General features: G+C 39.2%; 1 protein-coding gene across 1 annotated transcript; it reads right to left on the bottom strand.

The window, feature by feature from the left end:
- On the bottom strand, positions 1-471 carry LOC132282006 (uncharacterized). The gene has a single exon (XM_059783649.1). It carries the CDS (start codon positions 469-471, stop codon positions 1-3), a length of 471 nt encoding a protein of 156 aa, XP_059639632.1.
- Positions 472-17,978: the final 17,507 nt, after the last annotated feature.

Raw genomic sequence — 17,978 nt, 5'->3', positions numbered from 1 at the left:
TTAGGTGGAGTAAATGGGATCCGTCAAAGTGACAGATTCAACTCCTTCTGTAGGCACATAATCTTCAATGTACAACTTCAATCTCCGACCATTTACTTGTAGTATTGGGTCAAAAATGGTGATAGCCCCGTGAAGGGTTACCGTTGGAACTTGGTGTAGACCATCCCATCTTGAGCATAATTTCCCTGGAAATAGCTTCAGCTTGGAGTTGAACAACCAGACTTTGATACCTGGCTCGAAAGATTTTCTCACAATATGCTTATCATGAAACGCCTTGGTTCTAGCTTTGTAAATTTTTGCACTTTCATAAGCATCATTGCGAAGTTCTTCTAATTCACTTTGCTGCAACTTCCTCTTTGCCCTAGCTTGACTCATGTCGAAGTTCAATTTTTTCACGGCCCAAAAACCTTTATGCTCCAATTCCACAGGTAAATGACATGTTTTCCCGAAGACCAAGCGATATAGCGACATCCCAGTTGGTGCCTTGAATGCAGTACGATACGCCTATAAAGCATCATTGAGACGCAATGACCAATCCTTTCGATCCGGTTGAACCGTCTTCTCAAGGATATGTTTAATCTCGCGATTTGAAATCTCTACTTGACCGCTTGTCTGAGGGTGGTAAGAAGTAGCTACCTTGTGAGAGATGGAATATTTCTGAAATAAGGCTCGAAGAAATTGATTACAAAAATGCTTTCCACCATCGCTGATTACTGCCCTTGGCATTTCGAACAGACTGAAAATATTGCTTTAAAGAAATTCAACTACCAACTTGTGTGATACCCCTCGGATCCGAGACACGGGTTGATCAGGCCCAGGCCCAAACCCGAGGGATGTCAAACAATTAATATGTAACCGAACACAGAATACAAGATAAAATAAGAATTAAAAATAATAAGCTGAAAGAATGCTAATTGAAAATCCTTAAAATAATATAATTATTTTAAATCCGTTAAATCCAAACCCAATAGGTTTACAACTTGGGAATCCATCCATTGGACCCCTTATTAAAGATTCTCAAACCGGAACCGAAAATAATAAAAATAAAGACTAAAGCTAACACAAAGGAGATTCCTACATAGTCGGAGGAATGAATATCTGTATCTGCTCTGCACGTCCAAGCTCTAACCCTGGAACTGACGAACACCTGAAAAATAAAGAAGTGGGTCAGGCCCACATGCAAGTCCTGATCTACTACAATCCAAACAGTAATCCGATACGCAGATACATCCTAGGAAGATTCAACAATATCTAGAGTAGTCCATATAAATATATAGTACACACTATAGGACGCTCGCTAGTCCAGTAGGTCTGTTTCAGCCTGAATAGAAGGCAACATGCGAATACGCACCCTAAGGTGGGCATGAGTACCTAGACCTACCAGGGAACAACACCTATGTCCAGTTATCCATCCTAGGCGATATACGCTCCCTAACCATGGTTATGAGACTCAAGCTCATACCACGGCACCATATAATATATATATAAAGTCCGTACTCCTCCTAATACATAATACCATCCATCTGTGTAGTGGTCTGATATATGTATAACAAATCCATCCTGAAACCATAGTGGATCATTCAATTCACAATTGATATGACATATGTTAGTGATGGACTTAATCTTTATGATTAATCCATACCTTAATCCAAATTTAGGTAGGGCTTAGTGTCTGAACTAATCCGTACCTAGTATGACACCGTCCCATACCGGTGCATACCATCCTCCAGTTTTTGTAGTTAATAACACCGGAAAATTACTTATTAACCACATCCCAGAATAAACATAAATATAGTTTAGCATGTACACAACCAATTTATGCATCCCATATAAGATTTAGATTTCCTATTACAGTTCTTGATATAAACGAAAAGACTGTACATTTAGCTCATCCAGTTAAACAGTTGATGGCAATAGTATCAAATACTAATCAACCATACTCCAAAATTTGCATAATTACAGTTTAACATGTGTATAACTAAATTATGCATCCAATAACAATTTTAGAATCTCGATTCCAGTCATTTAAATACATGAAATAAAACTGCACATTTAATTCCTCCAAACAGAACCATAATTAATGCAATCAACGGAAAAGGTAATCATCAATTAATTCCAGCTAAATAGATTTTTGTTTCCGGATAAATAACTGTATACTTGTACATAGTTAAGACATGTTTAATGTCTTTAATTTAGACCAAAAAAAAACCCCAATTGTTTCAGAAAATAGTAAGAACAATATACTAGTTTCAATCCTTTAATCCACTGTTTCCCAAACAAGTTTAATGTTGAACCTTATCTTTGTGTATACTTCAACATAATATCATCAACATGCTTCCCAACAGTTTATACATCTCTGGAAAAATTATACAGATCATCCACATTCCCTGAACCAACCTAGAAACCTTCCTACAGGCCAAACCAGACCCAGAACCACGCAAAACCTCAAGAAAAGGGGTTGGAGCCGCCTCCAGAAAGTTGGAGCCGGCTCCCACCTTAGTGGAGCCGCCTCCACTTCATATGGAGCCGGCTCTACCCCATGTAAAGCCGGCTCTACAAGTTCTAGAGCTGGCTCTACCCTTTTGGTGAGCCGGCTCTCCTCTTTTGAGAGTCGCATCCCCTAACCCGTTCGTCTTCTTCGCCTCCGGCGAAGTCCAGAGCCTCTGTAGTATTTTAAACTCCTATTCTGGTGTTTATTTAATGTCCCAGATTTATTTGAAAGCCCCCGACATACAACAATAATCCCAATTAAACCAAGCTTAAACTCAAGAACGGCATGCAACAAATCACAGAAACTTTAAGAACTTACCACAGTTTGGTTCACGAGATTTATTATAGTTTAAACATGCATTCAAGATAAATTTACATATTTATTTAATCCATTTTAATGTTGGTTTAATTCCTGGAGTCTTTCTAAGCATGTACATAACACAGATTAAAGAGATAGAGTGGAACAGAGACTTGCCTTGAGTTTCAGACTTTGAAACTCTAAACCTCCGTCTCTGAATTGTCCGTCAACGTCGTCGACTACTGTCTTACTCCTTCGACGCTCTTGGTTCAACCCAGAAAACACCTCGTCCAACCTTCCTTGAACCTCTCTGTATAATACTCAAGTTCCCTCTCTGTTTCTCTGCTCTCACAACTCTCTGTATCACTGTATACGGGAATAGAGTTTTATGTATTTTTCCTCAAACTCTAAACCCACATAAGGTCATATATATAGGCGTAGTAGTCCAACCCTAATCCTTGTATAATTTGAGCCCTAATGCAACACTTAGTCGGCCCAAGAATAACCTAAGTTATAACCTATGTCGGCTAATACGTGAATATACAGAAAACACAATCCTAATTTAAACCAATTTAATTAAATAAACCCAATTATCAATTAAGTCAAATAAAACATCATAAAACAATTTAATTTAAAACAATTTAATAAAAGAAAACAAAATAATTTAATCAATTAATTCAACTAATCAATTTAATAAAAGAAAACAAAATAATTTAATCAATTAATTCAACTAATCACACATAATCAAATAAAATGCAGTTAAATAATAAAATTTAAAAAAAAAACTCAGGAATATCCTTTTAAACTAGTGGTATTACATTCTTCCCCCCTAACAAAAGGAATTCCGTCCTCGGAATTCGCTCTTACCTTCTTCCAATATTTCAGGAAATTGCAAGCGAATGACATCCTCCCGTTCCCAAGTGGACTCAGCCTCATTGTGATGACTCCACTGCACACGAACCAAAGGGATAACCTTATTGCGAAGGATTTGATCCCGACGGTCAACAATACGACATGGTGGCTCCAAATAAGTTGCATCCGGCTGCAACTCAATCTCCCCAACATCGATATGCTAATACCGATCCTCATCTCGCAGAAATTTCCGCAACATGGACACATGAAATACGTTGTGTACGCGGTCCAAATTATCCGACAGTGCCAACCGATAAGCAACAGCTCCAACTCGATCCGTAATCATGAATGGACCGACAAACCGCGGAGACAACTTCTCTTTCTTCCCAAAGCGCATAACACCCTTCATAGGAGATACTTTGAGAAGAACCTGATCCCCAACCCGAAACTCCAAGGCACGAGTGCGACGATCAGCATAGCTCTTTTGCCTACTTTGAGCAGTACGCATGCGATCTCGAATAAGAGCAATTTTTTCAGAGGTATCCTTGATGAACTCATGACCTAAGAATCGATTCTCTCCAACCTCCATCCAACAAACAGGTGATCGACACGGTCGACCGTATAACGCCTCAAAAGGTGCCATCCCAATAGTCTTCTGGAAACTATTGTTATAAGCAAACTCCACAAGTGGCAAATATTCCTCCCAGTGGCCCTTGAAATCCAGAACACACGACCGAAGTATATCTTCTATAATCTGATTCACCCTCTCAGTCTGTCCGTCAGTCTGAGGATGATAAGCAGTACTAAGGTGTAACTCCGTACCTAAAGCCTGCTGAAAACTATTCCAAAATCCAGATACAAAGCTCGAATCCCTGTCCGATATAATAGACAATGGAATGCCATGTAACTTCACAATCTCTGAAATGTAAAGCCTCGCCAACTGCTCCGAAGTGTAGTCGGTGCAAATAGGCAAGAAATGAGCTGACTTGGTCAACCTATCCACAATGACCCATATGGAATTATGCCCCTTTAAAGAATTTGGCAACCCTTCCACAAAATCCATAGATATGCTCTCCCATTTCCACTCCGGAATTGGTAGTGACTGTAGAGCTCCTGGTGGCCTCTGATGATCAATCTTAACCATCTGACAAGTACTACACTGAGAAACAAAAAGAGCAATGTCCTTCTTCATACCTGCCCACCAAAACTGCCGCTTCATATCTTGATACATCTTATCGCCTCCTAGATGAACAGAGAACTCAGAGTGGTGAGTCTTAGTCATCACATCCTTCCTCAAACCATCAGCAGAAGGTACCACTAACCGTCCCTTGTACCTTAAACCTCCATCAACCCCAACATAGTAGAATGGAACCTCTCCGGAAGCTATCTCTGCGACCTTGTCGACACACTGCTGATCGGTGAGTTGTGCTTGTAAAACCTTGTGAATGATGAAAGGTGTAACCACCATGCAAGCCATAAAAGCATCTGACAACTCATCTACATTCTTCAAAGCCTTCCACTCAGTAGTGAATAGAGCAGAAAGATTACTAACAGGTCGGCGACTGAGTGCATCCGCCACTATATTCGCTTTCCCTGGATGGTACTGTATAGAAAAATGATAGTCTTTTACAAACTCCAACCATCTGCTCTGTCTCATATTCAGCTCCCGCTGAGTGAACAAGTACTGTAGACTCTTGTGATCACTGAATAATCTGAAGGACTCACCCAACAGATAATGCCTCCAAATACGCAAGGCAAAAACTACTGCTGCCAACTCCAAATCATGTGTTGGATAATTAAGCTCATGAGGCTTAAGTTTCCGAGATCCATAAGAAATCGGTCGCTCCTCCTGCATCAATACACATCCAAGACCATGCAACAAAGCATCCGTGTAAACAAGATACTCTATCCCGCTCTGCGGAGTAGCCAGAACCGGTGCAGAAGTCAGCTTCCTTTTCAGCTCATCAAAAGCTCGCTGATAATGTTCATCCCACACGAACTGTACACCCTTCTTGGTCAGATGAGTGAGTGGTCCTGCTATCTTGGAGAACCCCCGGATGAATCTCCTGTAATATCTTGCCAGACCGAGAAAACTCCGAATCTCAGTAGGTGATGTAGGCTGTCCCCACTCAACCATCGCTGAAACCTTGGCCGGATCCACTGCTATCCCCTTTTCTGACACCACGTGACCCAGAAATTTCACCTCCCGCTGCCAAAATTCACACTTCTCGAACTTGGCATATAACTGGTGCTCACGAAACGTCTGCAAGACTATGCGAAGATATCTAGCATGATCGTCCTCCGACCGAGAATAGATTAAGATGTCATCAATAAAGACAATAACAAACTGATCCAAATAAGCCCGGAAGACTCTATTCATTAAGTCCATGAACACTGCAGGTGCATTAGTCGTCCCAAACGGCATAACATGAAACTCATAAGAACCATATCTCGTGAGAAATGCTGTCTTAGGAACATCCTGCTCCTTAACCCTCAGCTGATGATACCCAGAACGTAGATCAATCTTGGAGAAGTATGTGGCTCCCCTTAACTGATCAAACAAGTCATCAATCCTAGGCAAAGGATACTTGTTATGAATCGTAACCTTGTTCAACTCCCTGTAATCTATACACAGACGAAGCGAACCATCCTTCTTCTTCACAAATAGAACCGGTGCTCCCCAAGGCGATGTACTCCTACGAATAAAACCCTGGCTGAGTAACTGCTGAATCTGATCCCTCAGCTCTCTCATCTCTACCGGTGTCATCCTATAGGGTGCCCTAGCAATAGTCGCAGTGCCTGGAGCTAAGTCTATTATAAAATTGATCTCGCGACTAGGTAGCAATCCTGGAATCTCCTGAAATACATCCGGGAAATCCTGTACAATTGGTATGTTATCCAATGACACAGTAGTCCCCTCATCCTTTTTCTCCTCCACATGGAACAAATAGGTGCTACCACTTCCTTTAGAACGTGGCATAGCTACTACATACATATCCTGACCAAGTATGGTAAAAATAATAGATCTATTAAAACAATTAACTTGAGTATGGTAGTGAGACAACCAATCCATCCCAAGTATCACATCATAAGTGTGCATGTCCAGGACCAGTAGATTGGCTAGAAATCTGAGTCTGCCAATATCTAATGTCACAGGCCCATCACTCTCATGTATAATAGCTGTATCACCCAATGGTGTAGAAATACCCTGAGGTCTAGTGCATACCCTCGTCCTCATCCTAGATAAAGCAACAAAAGTCCTAGCTACAAATGAGTGTGTAGCACCTGTATCAAATAAAATACGTCCATACAAACCATGAATAGGAAACTTACCCTCAATAGTCTGAGGTGCCTGAACATCCTGTGGCATAGGGTTATACACCCTGCCATAGTGCAACTGCTTTGGTGCCTGTCCCTGAGTCTGCGGCGGTGCTGGTAAAGCCAGATGTGTCTGTCCCTGAATCCGTGGAACCTGTGGAGCTGGTAGAGGCACTGGCGCCTTCTGTCCCTGCTGCACATACTGTCCTTGTCCCTGTCCTGCTTTAAGACATTGCCTGGTGGTATGACCATACTCTCCACAAGTGTAACAACTACCCTGGAAAGTACCAAATGACCTCCTCTGTCGGTTAGCCTGTGGCTGACCCTGTCCTGCCTGTGGTCCCCCATTCTGTTGCCTCTGAATAGGTGCCCCATTCCGATGAGCATCTGAACCACCCTTGTGCTTCTTCCAAGGCTGTTGTCCCTGGAACTTGCCTTTGTCATTCTACCGGTGACCATTGCCGTTCCCCTTTTCAGCTGACTGATTAGTAGAGTCTTTATCACCTCACTTCTCACCACGAGCCTGTCTGATGTCCACAGTCAACTGATACTATTGTAGAGCGGCGTCTACCACCTGAGCATAGGTAGTATAGGCTGGACTACCTGTAATAGCTCTCTTGATAGACCACATCAGTCCCTTGACGAAACTGTTACGCTTCTTCTCCTCTGTATCCACCTTCTCCGGTGCAAAGAGAGATAAGCGTGTGAACTGCTGCTCATACTCCGCCACTGTCATGTTTCCCTGCTGCAGATTTAGAAACTCAGTCTTCATAGCTGCCCTGACTGCATAGGGAAAATATTTCTCGTCAAAGCGAGCACTGAACTCATCATAAGACAATGTCATCCTCTCCTCCAGGGTGGTAACTGACTCCCACCACTGTAGTGCATCCCCAACTAGCTTGAAAATAGCAAGCATATGCTTCTGAACCTCCGTGCACTGAACCAAACGAAGATGACGCTCAATGTCCTGTTTCCACTGGTGAGCTGCTCTCGCATCTGTTGATCCTGAGAACACAGGTAGACTCCCCTTTGTGAAGGAGCTCCTAGCCTTTCCCCAAGAATCCGTCTCAACCACTGGTGCTGGTAGTGGTGCCGGCTGTACCTGAGGTTGATTCCGAAGTGCAGCTGTTACCCCTGCCTCTATAGCCCGAGCAATAAGGTCATTAAGGTGAGGAGGAAACTCTAGATTTCCTCCCTGATCCCCAGTCTGCTGAACTTCCTCCTGCTCCTCATAAAACTGACCTTCATCCTCCTGACGCTGCCTACGGGCCGCTTCCTTTCGTTGCCGATTGTTCCGTCTGGTTCTTGCGTTAGCCATTCTGTCAACACAGAAAGACAGACATCAGTACGATTAAACCGAACCGTAAAGAATATAATGAATCCTAAACTTAAGCTCTAAACAATAAAGAACGTTACGCGGAAGTCTTATACGATAGAATCCTAGAGACACTTGAACCTGAAGTGGCTCTGATACCAACTGTGATACCCTCGGATCCGAGACACGGGTTGATCAGGCCCATGCCCAAACCCGAGGGATGTCAAACAATTAATATGTAACCGAACACAGAATACAAGATAAAATAAGAATTAAAAATAATAAGCTGAAAAAATGCTAATTGAAAATCCTTAAAATAATATAATTATTTAAAATCCGTTAAATCCAAACCCAATAGGTTTACAACTTGGGAATCCATCCATTGGACCCCTTATTAAAGATTCTCAAACCGAAACCGAAAATAATAAAAATAAAGACCAAAGCTAACACAAAGGAGATTCCTACATAGTCGGAGGAATGAATATCTGTATCTGCTCTGCACGTCCAAGCTTTAACCCTGGAACTGACGAACACCTGAAAAATAAAGAAGTGGGTCAGGCCCACATGCAAGTCCTGATCTACTACAATCCAAACAGTAATCCGATACGCAGATACATCCTAGGAAGACTCAACAATATCTAGAGTAGTCCATATAAATATATAGTACACACTATAGGACGCTCGTTAGTCCAGTAGGTCTGTCTCAGCCTGAATAGAAGGCAACATGCGAATACGCACCCTAAGGTGAGCATGAGTACCTAGACCTACCAGGGAACAACACCTATGTCCAGTTATCCATCCTAGGCGATATATGCGCCCTAACCATGGTTATGAGACTCAAGCTCATACCACGGCACCATATAATATATATATAAAGTCCGTACTCCTCCTAATACATAATACCATCCATCTGTGTAGTGGTCTGATATATGTATAACAAATCCATCCTGAAACAATAGTGGATCATTCAATTCACAATTGATATGACATATGTTGGTGATGGACTTAATCTTTATGATTAATCCATACCTTAATCCAAATTTAGGTAGGGCTTAGTGTCTGAACTAATCCGTACCTAGTATGACACCGTCCCATACCGGTGCATACCATCCTCCAGTTTTCGTAGTTAATAACACCGGAAAATTACTTATTAACCACATCCCAGAATAAACATAAATATAGTTTAGCATGTACACAACCAATTTATGCATCCCATATAAGATTTAGATTTCCTATTACAGTTCTTGATATAAACGAAAAGACTGTACATTTAGCTCATCCAGTTAAACAGTTGATGGCAACAATATCAAATACTAATCAACCATACTCCAAAATTTGCATAATTACAGTTTAACATGTGTATAACTAAATTATGCATCCAATAACAATTTTAGAATCTCAATTCCAGTCATTTAAATACATGAAATAAAACTGCACATTTAATTCCTCCAAACAGAACCATAATTAATGCAATCAACGGAAAAGGTAATCATCAATTAATTCCAGCTAAATAGATTTTTGTTTCCGGATAAATAACTGTATACTTGTACATAGTTAAGACATGTTTAATGTCTTTAATTTAGACAAAAAAAAAAAAAAAAAAAAAAAAAAAAAAAAAAAAAAAAACCTCAATTGTTTCAGAAAATAGTAAGAACAATATACTAGTTTCAATCCTTTAATCCACTGTTTCCCAAACAAGTTTAATGTTGAACCTTATCTTTGTGTATACTTCAACATAATATCATCAACATGCTTCCCAACAGTTTATACATCTCTGGAAAAATTATACAGATCATCCACATTCCCTGAACCAACCTAGAAACCTTCCTACAGGCCAAACCGGACCCAGAACCACGCAAAACCTCAAGAAAAGGGGTTGGAGCAACCTCCAGAAAGTTGGAGCCGGCTCCCCCCTTAGTGGAGCCGCCTCCACTTCATGTGGAGCCGGCTCTACCCCATGTAGAGCCAGCTCTACAAGTTCTAGAGCCGGCTCTACCCTTTTGGTGAGCCGGCTCTCCTCTTTTGAGAGTCGCATCCCCTAACCCGTTCGTCTTCTTCGCCTCCGGCGAAGTCCAGAGCCTCTGTAGTATTTTAAACTCCTATTCTGGTGTTTATTTAATGTCCCAGATTTATTTGAAAGCCCCCGACATACAACAATAATCCCAATTAAACCAAGCTTAAACTCAAGAACGGCATGCAACAAATCACAGAAACTTTAAGAACTTACCACAGTTTGGTTCACGAGATTTATTACAGTTTAAACATGCATTCAAGATAAATTTACATATTTATTTAATCCATTTTAATGTTGGTTTAATTCCTGGAGTCTTTCTAAGCATGTACAGAACACAGATTAAAGAGATAGAGTGGAACAGAGACTTGCCTTGAGTTTCAGACTTTGAAACTCTAAACCTCCATCTCTGAATTGTCCGTCAACGTCGTCGACTACTGTCTTACTCCTTCGACGCTCTTGGTTCAACCCAGAAAATACCCCGTCCAACCTTCCTTGAACCTCTCTGTATAATACTCAAGTTCCCTCTATGTTTCTCTACTCTCACAACTCTCTGTATCACTGTATACGGAAATAGAGTTTTATGTATTTTTCCTCAAACTCTAAACCCACATAAGGTCATATATATAGGCGTAGTAGTCCAACCCTAATCCTTGTATAATTTGAGCCATAATGCAACACTTAGTCGGCACAAGAATAACCTAAGTTATAACCTATGTCGGCTAATACGTGAATATACAGAAAACACAATCCTAATTTAAACCAATTTAATTAAATAAACCCAATTATCAATTAAGTCAAATAAAACATCATAAAACAATTTAATTTAAAACAATTTAATAAAAGAAAACAAAATAATTTAATCAATTAATTCAACTAATCAATTTAATAAAAGAAAACAAAATAATTTAATCAATTAATTCAACTAATCAATTTAATAAAAGAAAACAAAATAATTTAATCAATTAATTCAACTAATCACACATAATCAAATAAAATGCAGTTAAATAATAAAATTAAAAAAACCCAGGAATATCCTTTTAAACTAGGGGTATTACACCTTGTGATTATTAGTCGGTGTTGCCACTGCTTCTACCCACTTGGAGACATAATCCACCCCTACCAAAATATACCCCTTGCCATATGGCATCGAAAATGGCCCCATGAAATCAATGTCCCATACATCAAAAATTTCAATAACCAGAATTAGGGAGAGAGGCATTATATCTCTTTTTGTAATGGTGCCTAACCGTTGACATCGATCACAAGCCTTAGCAAACTTGTGAGCGTCTTTGAACAAGGAAGGCCAAATTAGCCCACTCTGAAGGACCTTTGCTGCCGTCTTCTTTCCACTGAAATGGCCACCACAAGCAAGTGTGTAACAAAATTTCAGAACGCTTGGAATTTCATTATCTGGCATACAGCGAAGAATAATTTGGTCCAAGCAGTACTTGTATAATTATGGATCTTCCTAATGATAAAATTTCACTTGAGAGAAGAACTTGTATTTATCATGTTTGGTCCAATTAGACGGAATTCTTCTGGACGCCTTTCAGTTCACAATATCAGCATACCATGGTGGATTCTCCTTATGAAGTTAAAATAACTGCTCATCTGGGAATGAATCATGCAATAGAAGAGTGCAAGATGAATATACCAAAATTCTGGATAAGTGGTCTGCCACCACATTTTCTGAACCCTTTTTGTCTTTGATTTCTAAGTTGAATTCTTATAGTAATAGAATCCACCTAATCAACCTTGGCTTGGTGTCCTTTTTGTTAAGCAAATGTCGATGAACTGCATGATCAGAAAGCACAATAACTTTGGAACCCAACAAATAAGAGCGAAACTTGTCCAAAGTAAAGACCATTGCCGATAATTCCTTTTTAGAAGTTGTATAGTTTAATTGTGCCTCTGTTAAGATCTTACTTGCATAGTAAATTACTCTTGGCAATTTCTCCATTCTCTGACCCAAGACTGCACCAACTGCATAATCTGATGCGTCGCATATAATCTCAAAAGGAAGAGACCAATCTGGAGCCTGCATAATGGGTACAGAGGACAGTAAAGAGCGAAGTTGCTCAAATGCCTTTAGACATTTTTCATCAAAATGAAAAGGAACATCCTTACCCAATAAATTGCATAAGGGCCTTGCGAGTTTACTGAAGTCTTTGATAAAACGTATGTAAAATCCTGTATGGTCGAGGAATGATCGCACTTGTCTCACCGATGATGGGGGATGAAGATTAGAGATAAGATTAACCTTAGCTTTGTCTACTTCAATTCCTCTCTTGGATATTATATGGCCAAGGACAATTCTTTCTTGCACCATGAAGTGACTTTTCTCTCAACTCAATATTAGATTCTTCTATTTACAACGTTAAAGAACAAGCACTAAATTCTCCAGGCAATTATCGAATGAAGACCCAAACACCGAGAAGTCATCCATGAAGACTTCTAAAAAGTTTTCAATCATATCAGAGAAAATAGCCATCATGCATCTTTGAAAAGTGGCTGGTGCATTACAGAGTCCAAAAGGCATACGGCGGTAGGCAAAAGTACCATATGGACAGGTGAAAGTTGTCTTCTCCTGATCGTTGGGATGAATGGCAACTTAATTGTATTTAGAATACCCGTCCAAGAAGTAATAAAAAACTCTTCCCTGCCAGTTTCTCCAATATTTGATCAATAAAGGGGAAAGGAAAGTGATCATTCCATGTCTTGGAATTCAATTTGCAATAATCTATGCACATTTGCCAACCTGTAGTAGTGCGTTGGGGAAATAAAGTACCTTCAGAATTTTTCACCACAGTGATCCCAGATTTCTTTGGAACCACTTGAATCGGGCTTACCCACTGATTGTCTGAAATTGGGTAAATAATGCCTGCATCAAGTAGCTTGACTACTTCCTTTTTCACCATCTCTTTCATATTTGGATTTAACCACCTCTGTGTTTCTCGTGAAGGTTTGGAGTCCTCTTCTGAGAAAATTCAATCCATACATACCGAGGGATCAATCCCTTTGAGATCAGCCACACTCCAGCCAATAGCTTCTCGATAGGTGGCTAATACTTCTAATAATTTCTCCTCTTGTATGCCCAATAGCTCTACCGAAATAATTACTGGAAAAGTACTTTCTGGCCCAAGAAATGCATATTTCAGATGAGAGGGCAACTGCTTCAGCTCTAACTCTGGTGGAAACTCCAAAGATGGTATCGGTGATTTACTTGACAATTGTGAAAGTGGCTCAATAGGAATCTTCCATGGTGGAATGTTGTGCATACTCGCCACATCAAGCAGGGCATTCACCTCTTCAATATTTTTCTCAACATCAAATGATTCGGCATCAAAGTAAGATAGACATGCTTCCAGTGGATCTTTTGTCAAAGCAAATGGGGTCATCTTTTCAACACATTCATCAATGGCATCGACCAGAAAACAATCATTATTGTCTGAAGGGCATTGACTGGCATTGAAAATATTTAAGCGCACCTTCATATTGCCAAAAGATACGTCCATGACGCCAGTTCGACAATTTATGCTTGTATTTGCTGTCGCAAGGAGAGGACGACCAAGGATCACTGGAATGTGTCTCCTTGGCTCTGGAATTGGCTCGGTATCTAGCATAATAAAGTCAACTGGGAAGTAGAATTTATCTACTTTGATAATCACATCTTCGATAATACCACGAGGCACTTGGTTGACCTATCTGCTAATTGGAGAATAATTGAGGTAAACTTTAATTCTCCTAATCTAAGTTGTAAGTAAACCGAATAAGGAAGAAGGTTTACACTTGCACCCAAATCTAGGAGAGCTCGCTCTACTTGATGATTCCCTATTGTGCATGAAATTGTTAGAGCGCCTGGATCTTTGAATTTTAGCGTAGTGCAATGTTGGATTATGGAACTGACTTGCTTAGTTAATAGCACCTTCTTATTAATATGGCTACTTGACGTCTCTTCTGAGTACACATATCTTTCAGAAATTTAGCGTAAGCTAGGATTTGTTGAATTGCGTCAAGCAATGGAAGATTAATCTTCACCTGTTTGAACATCTCCATTATGTCCTGAAGTTTGCTTGCTTGTTTCGCTGCCTTTGATGTTTCTTGTAGTCTTTAAGGGAATGGCACAACAACATGCCTTTATTCTGGAGATGGCTCAGTAATTGGAGGTGCTTCTTGTGCTTTTTCATTACGCTCATTTTTCTCTTCAAGTCTTTTCTTCCAATCTTCATCTTTCTTTGCTTCCTCTTCTTCCACCTTGTTTTTAACTCTCTTACCACTTCTCAGAGCAGTAATTGCTTGAACTTGTTCATAGTGGACTTCTTGGCCAGTAATGTCATCAACTATACGCACACTTCTTGGATTAGACACTGGTTGACTAGGAAGCTTGCCATCCTCTCTTCGATTCAAGGCTTGAGCTAGTTGGCCAACTTGAGTCTCTAACTTGGCAAGGGATTGAGAATGAGACTGCACAAGTTGATTAGTTGGCTCTAACTGCTTATCATTGCCTCGAGCATTGATGAGAGTTATTGAGGTTGACTAAAGGCATTCATAGGAGTGAACCCTTGAGGATTTGAAGTCTGAACTGGAGATTGAAAATTGCCTTGCACCTGAGGTGCTTGAGGTGGAGGAACTGATGTCCCTATGGCTAGATTTCTCCATGAGAAGTTTGGATGGTTTCTCCAAGCCGGATTGTAAGTGTTTGAAAACATATTACCTCTGGGCATTCCATAGGTAGCATTAACTTGTTCTTGTGGAATTTCTGAATACTGAGCTGCACTTGGACAAATGGACACATGGTGAGTTGGACTGGAATAGAAATAACACACTTAAAAGCCCTGAGCATTAGTTGAAGGAGGAATAAAATTTGATTGTGAAGTTATCAATTGATCCACCCTCTTGGTTAATGCCTCAATTTGGCTCACTAGCCCTTGATTTATTCCTGCTTCATTCACACTTTCTACTCTCCTTAATATGGTATGAGGTCTTACTACTGGAGGTAAGACATGTTATGTAGAATTATCAGATATATTTTCGAAAAGCTGCCATGTTTCCTCTATACTCTTCAACATAAAATTTCCACCACAAGAGGCATCCACCATACACCTTTGTGCCTCATTGAGCCCCTTATGAAAGAAGTTGAAAAGCTGCCATTTTGGCATGTCATGATGAGGACACTTCCGAAGGAGGTCTCTGAATCTTTCCCAAGTCTCATGAAAAGGCTCGTCAAGCCCTTGAGCAAAACGAGTAATAGTATCTCGATATTGAGTAGTTCTCACCATGGGAAGTACTTGTTCAAAAACTTTTGTTACAATTCAGCCCATGTAGTGATGGAGTCTGCTGGCAATGAATTAAACTAGTCCTTCGCCTTATCCTTCAATGAAAAGGAGAAAAGGTGTAGTTTGAGCACATCATCGTCAAAATTCTAGATCTTTATTGTTCTGCACACCTCTGCAAAGTCATCCAAGTGCCGATATGGATCCTTTTTTTGATAGGCCATAAAAAAAAGGCAGTAACTGAAGAGTTGGCCTTAATTTCGTAGTGAGGGGCCCTCACTTAAGGATACCAAACTGCAGATGAAGAGTTATATGCACCTGGTTCGTAATGATCCTTTAAATAACGAACTGCTTCTGCAGCTGGTGGATCATCCGTCATCTTTTTCTTTTTTAGGCCTCCAAAATCTTTCTTCAAGTTTCTGAGAGTCCTTTCGATTTTTGGGTCTAACGAAAGTTGAAGGAGTGACAAAGAACATCTTCCACCTGAAATTGTGAATAGAATCAAATAAAATAAAATAAAACAGTATCAAAATAAATAAATAATTAAATAAAATTAAAATCCTAAACTAAGATCCTAGTTGAAATTAATTGTAGAATTTAATATTATCTGTCAAGAACTAAAATAAATCCCTGGCAACAGCGCCAAAAACTTGTTGTGAGATTTATATGTACCACTCGCAAATGCACGAATATTTGCAAATAGGGTTTATTTGTAAGGGTGTCGTACCCAAGGGACTTGTGTAAAATAAGTTTGTCAACAGATTTTTTAAATTCTAAATTAACTTGAAAGTAGGATAATCGAATTGTGATGATTAATTCTAAATTTTTTAAGTCAAAAAAAAATAATAATAAACTAAAGTATAATTATAATTAGACTTGATCTTCAACATTACTCGGTCTCACGGAATGTTATCTTTTAAAGTTCAGAATCACTGGTCTTGGCTAATTTTACAATTAAAGTCCTAAATTAAATAGAAACAATAAAACAATGTAGAATCACAAATAAACCATTATTAAGAGAATAAAACATGCATGTAAAGGAGCTAAAATGTATAACATTCAGCGCTTAACACCAAATCATGTCTTTTCACTGAACCGCATTGCCTCTACTAAACCAAATCTTACTGTTTATCTATTAAAATAAGTAGCCTTCCGTGACCTGTGTGATTGGTGGATCACAATAGCTACGATGAATCGCAATTGTTGTAATAATTTTTTACGCAATCACCAGGGCATCTTTCAATAAAACCATCCATGATCAACACAATAATTAAAATTTGACATTGTGTGGTGTTTGTCATTTTCTTTAACCAAAGTAAAAAATAAGATTTACAGGAAGAAATTTTTTTTCTCCAATTCCAAATTTAAAGTTCTAATTTCATGCCGTTAAACACACCTTTAAGGTAAAAGAAAAAAATTGTAAAAACATGTAATTCAATTGGCATGTCACTTGATTCATCTGCATCCAATATTCATATTATTATGAATTTTGCAAAATTCACCTCAATTAATTAGGGCAAATGGCCCACTTGACATATCTTTTTTCAGGAGTTCAATAATTTGAACCATGTTTTAAAGCTCATATCACAATCACATACTATAACATCAATGTTATTCATTGTGACATGCCATAAATCTAAAATGAGTTTTTTTCGCCAATTAATGGATAAGTTATGCATATGAGAATTTTTGCCAAATAAGCATAAAGATCCAACAAGTCTCAACGGGTAAAATTGGGGAATTATTATATAGTTTGGACTATTAACATTTAAGTGGAATAGTTTGACTATTCAATTGAAACTCTACAAAGATGTATTAATATATTATAAACAATTCTTAATACTAATTTCTACAATATTAGATAGTCCATTAAATATTAAATAGCTATGAGCTGTCTAATAATTTTTCAATAAAACGACAAATTCAGATATTTAAGACCATGTCATTTATTAAGCTTTTTTATTTTTAAGTTAAAGTGACCCGACTAGTTGTAAACCATTTTAAAAATAATAATTAATTAATTAATTAATTAATGGTAGTGGGGAGAGGCCCATCATCGCGTGTGCTTAAATTGGATTAGCTAACTTGGCCAAGTATCAAGAATAAAAAAAATAAAAAATCTTGGCCGAGTAGAATTTTACATTCTTGTCCCAAAACAAAGATAGTTGCCAAGCCCAAAAGAATGATGGATATTAATTTGGGTACCAAAGAGGGGAGCCCATTTTTCCAGCTGGTTGACACCGGTTGGGCCGGGTCATTTTCGACAGCCCATTTACCTGTTGGGTTGTATTACCCGCGCATTGGGTAGAAGATGTCGGCGTTCGAATAACCTGCCAAGACGGTTGGTCGGTAACACTTGCGCCTTTATGCGACACCGTTTCTTTATAATTGCCGTATGGCCCATGTAGGGGAGAGACA

Source organism: Cornus florida, unplaced genomic scaffold, assembly GCF_030987335.1.
Source record: "Cornus florida cultivar Cherokee Brave unplaced genomic scaffold, ASM3098733v1 CherokeeBrave_3.0.0_Hap2_Chr11, whole genome shotgun sequence".
Taxonomy (NCBI): Eukaryota; Viridiplantae; Streptophyta; class Magnoliopsida; order Cornales; family Cornaceae; genus Cornus; species Cornus florida.
The sequence above is the reverse complement of the archived record's forward strand: the minus strand, read 5'-3'. Positions and strand labels throughout refer to the sequence as shown.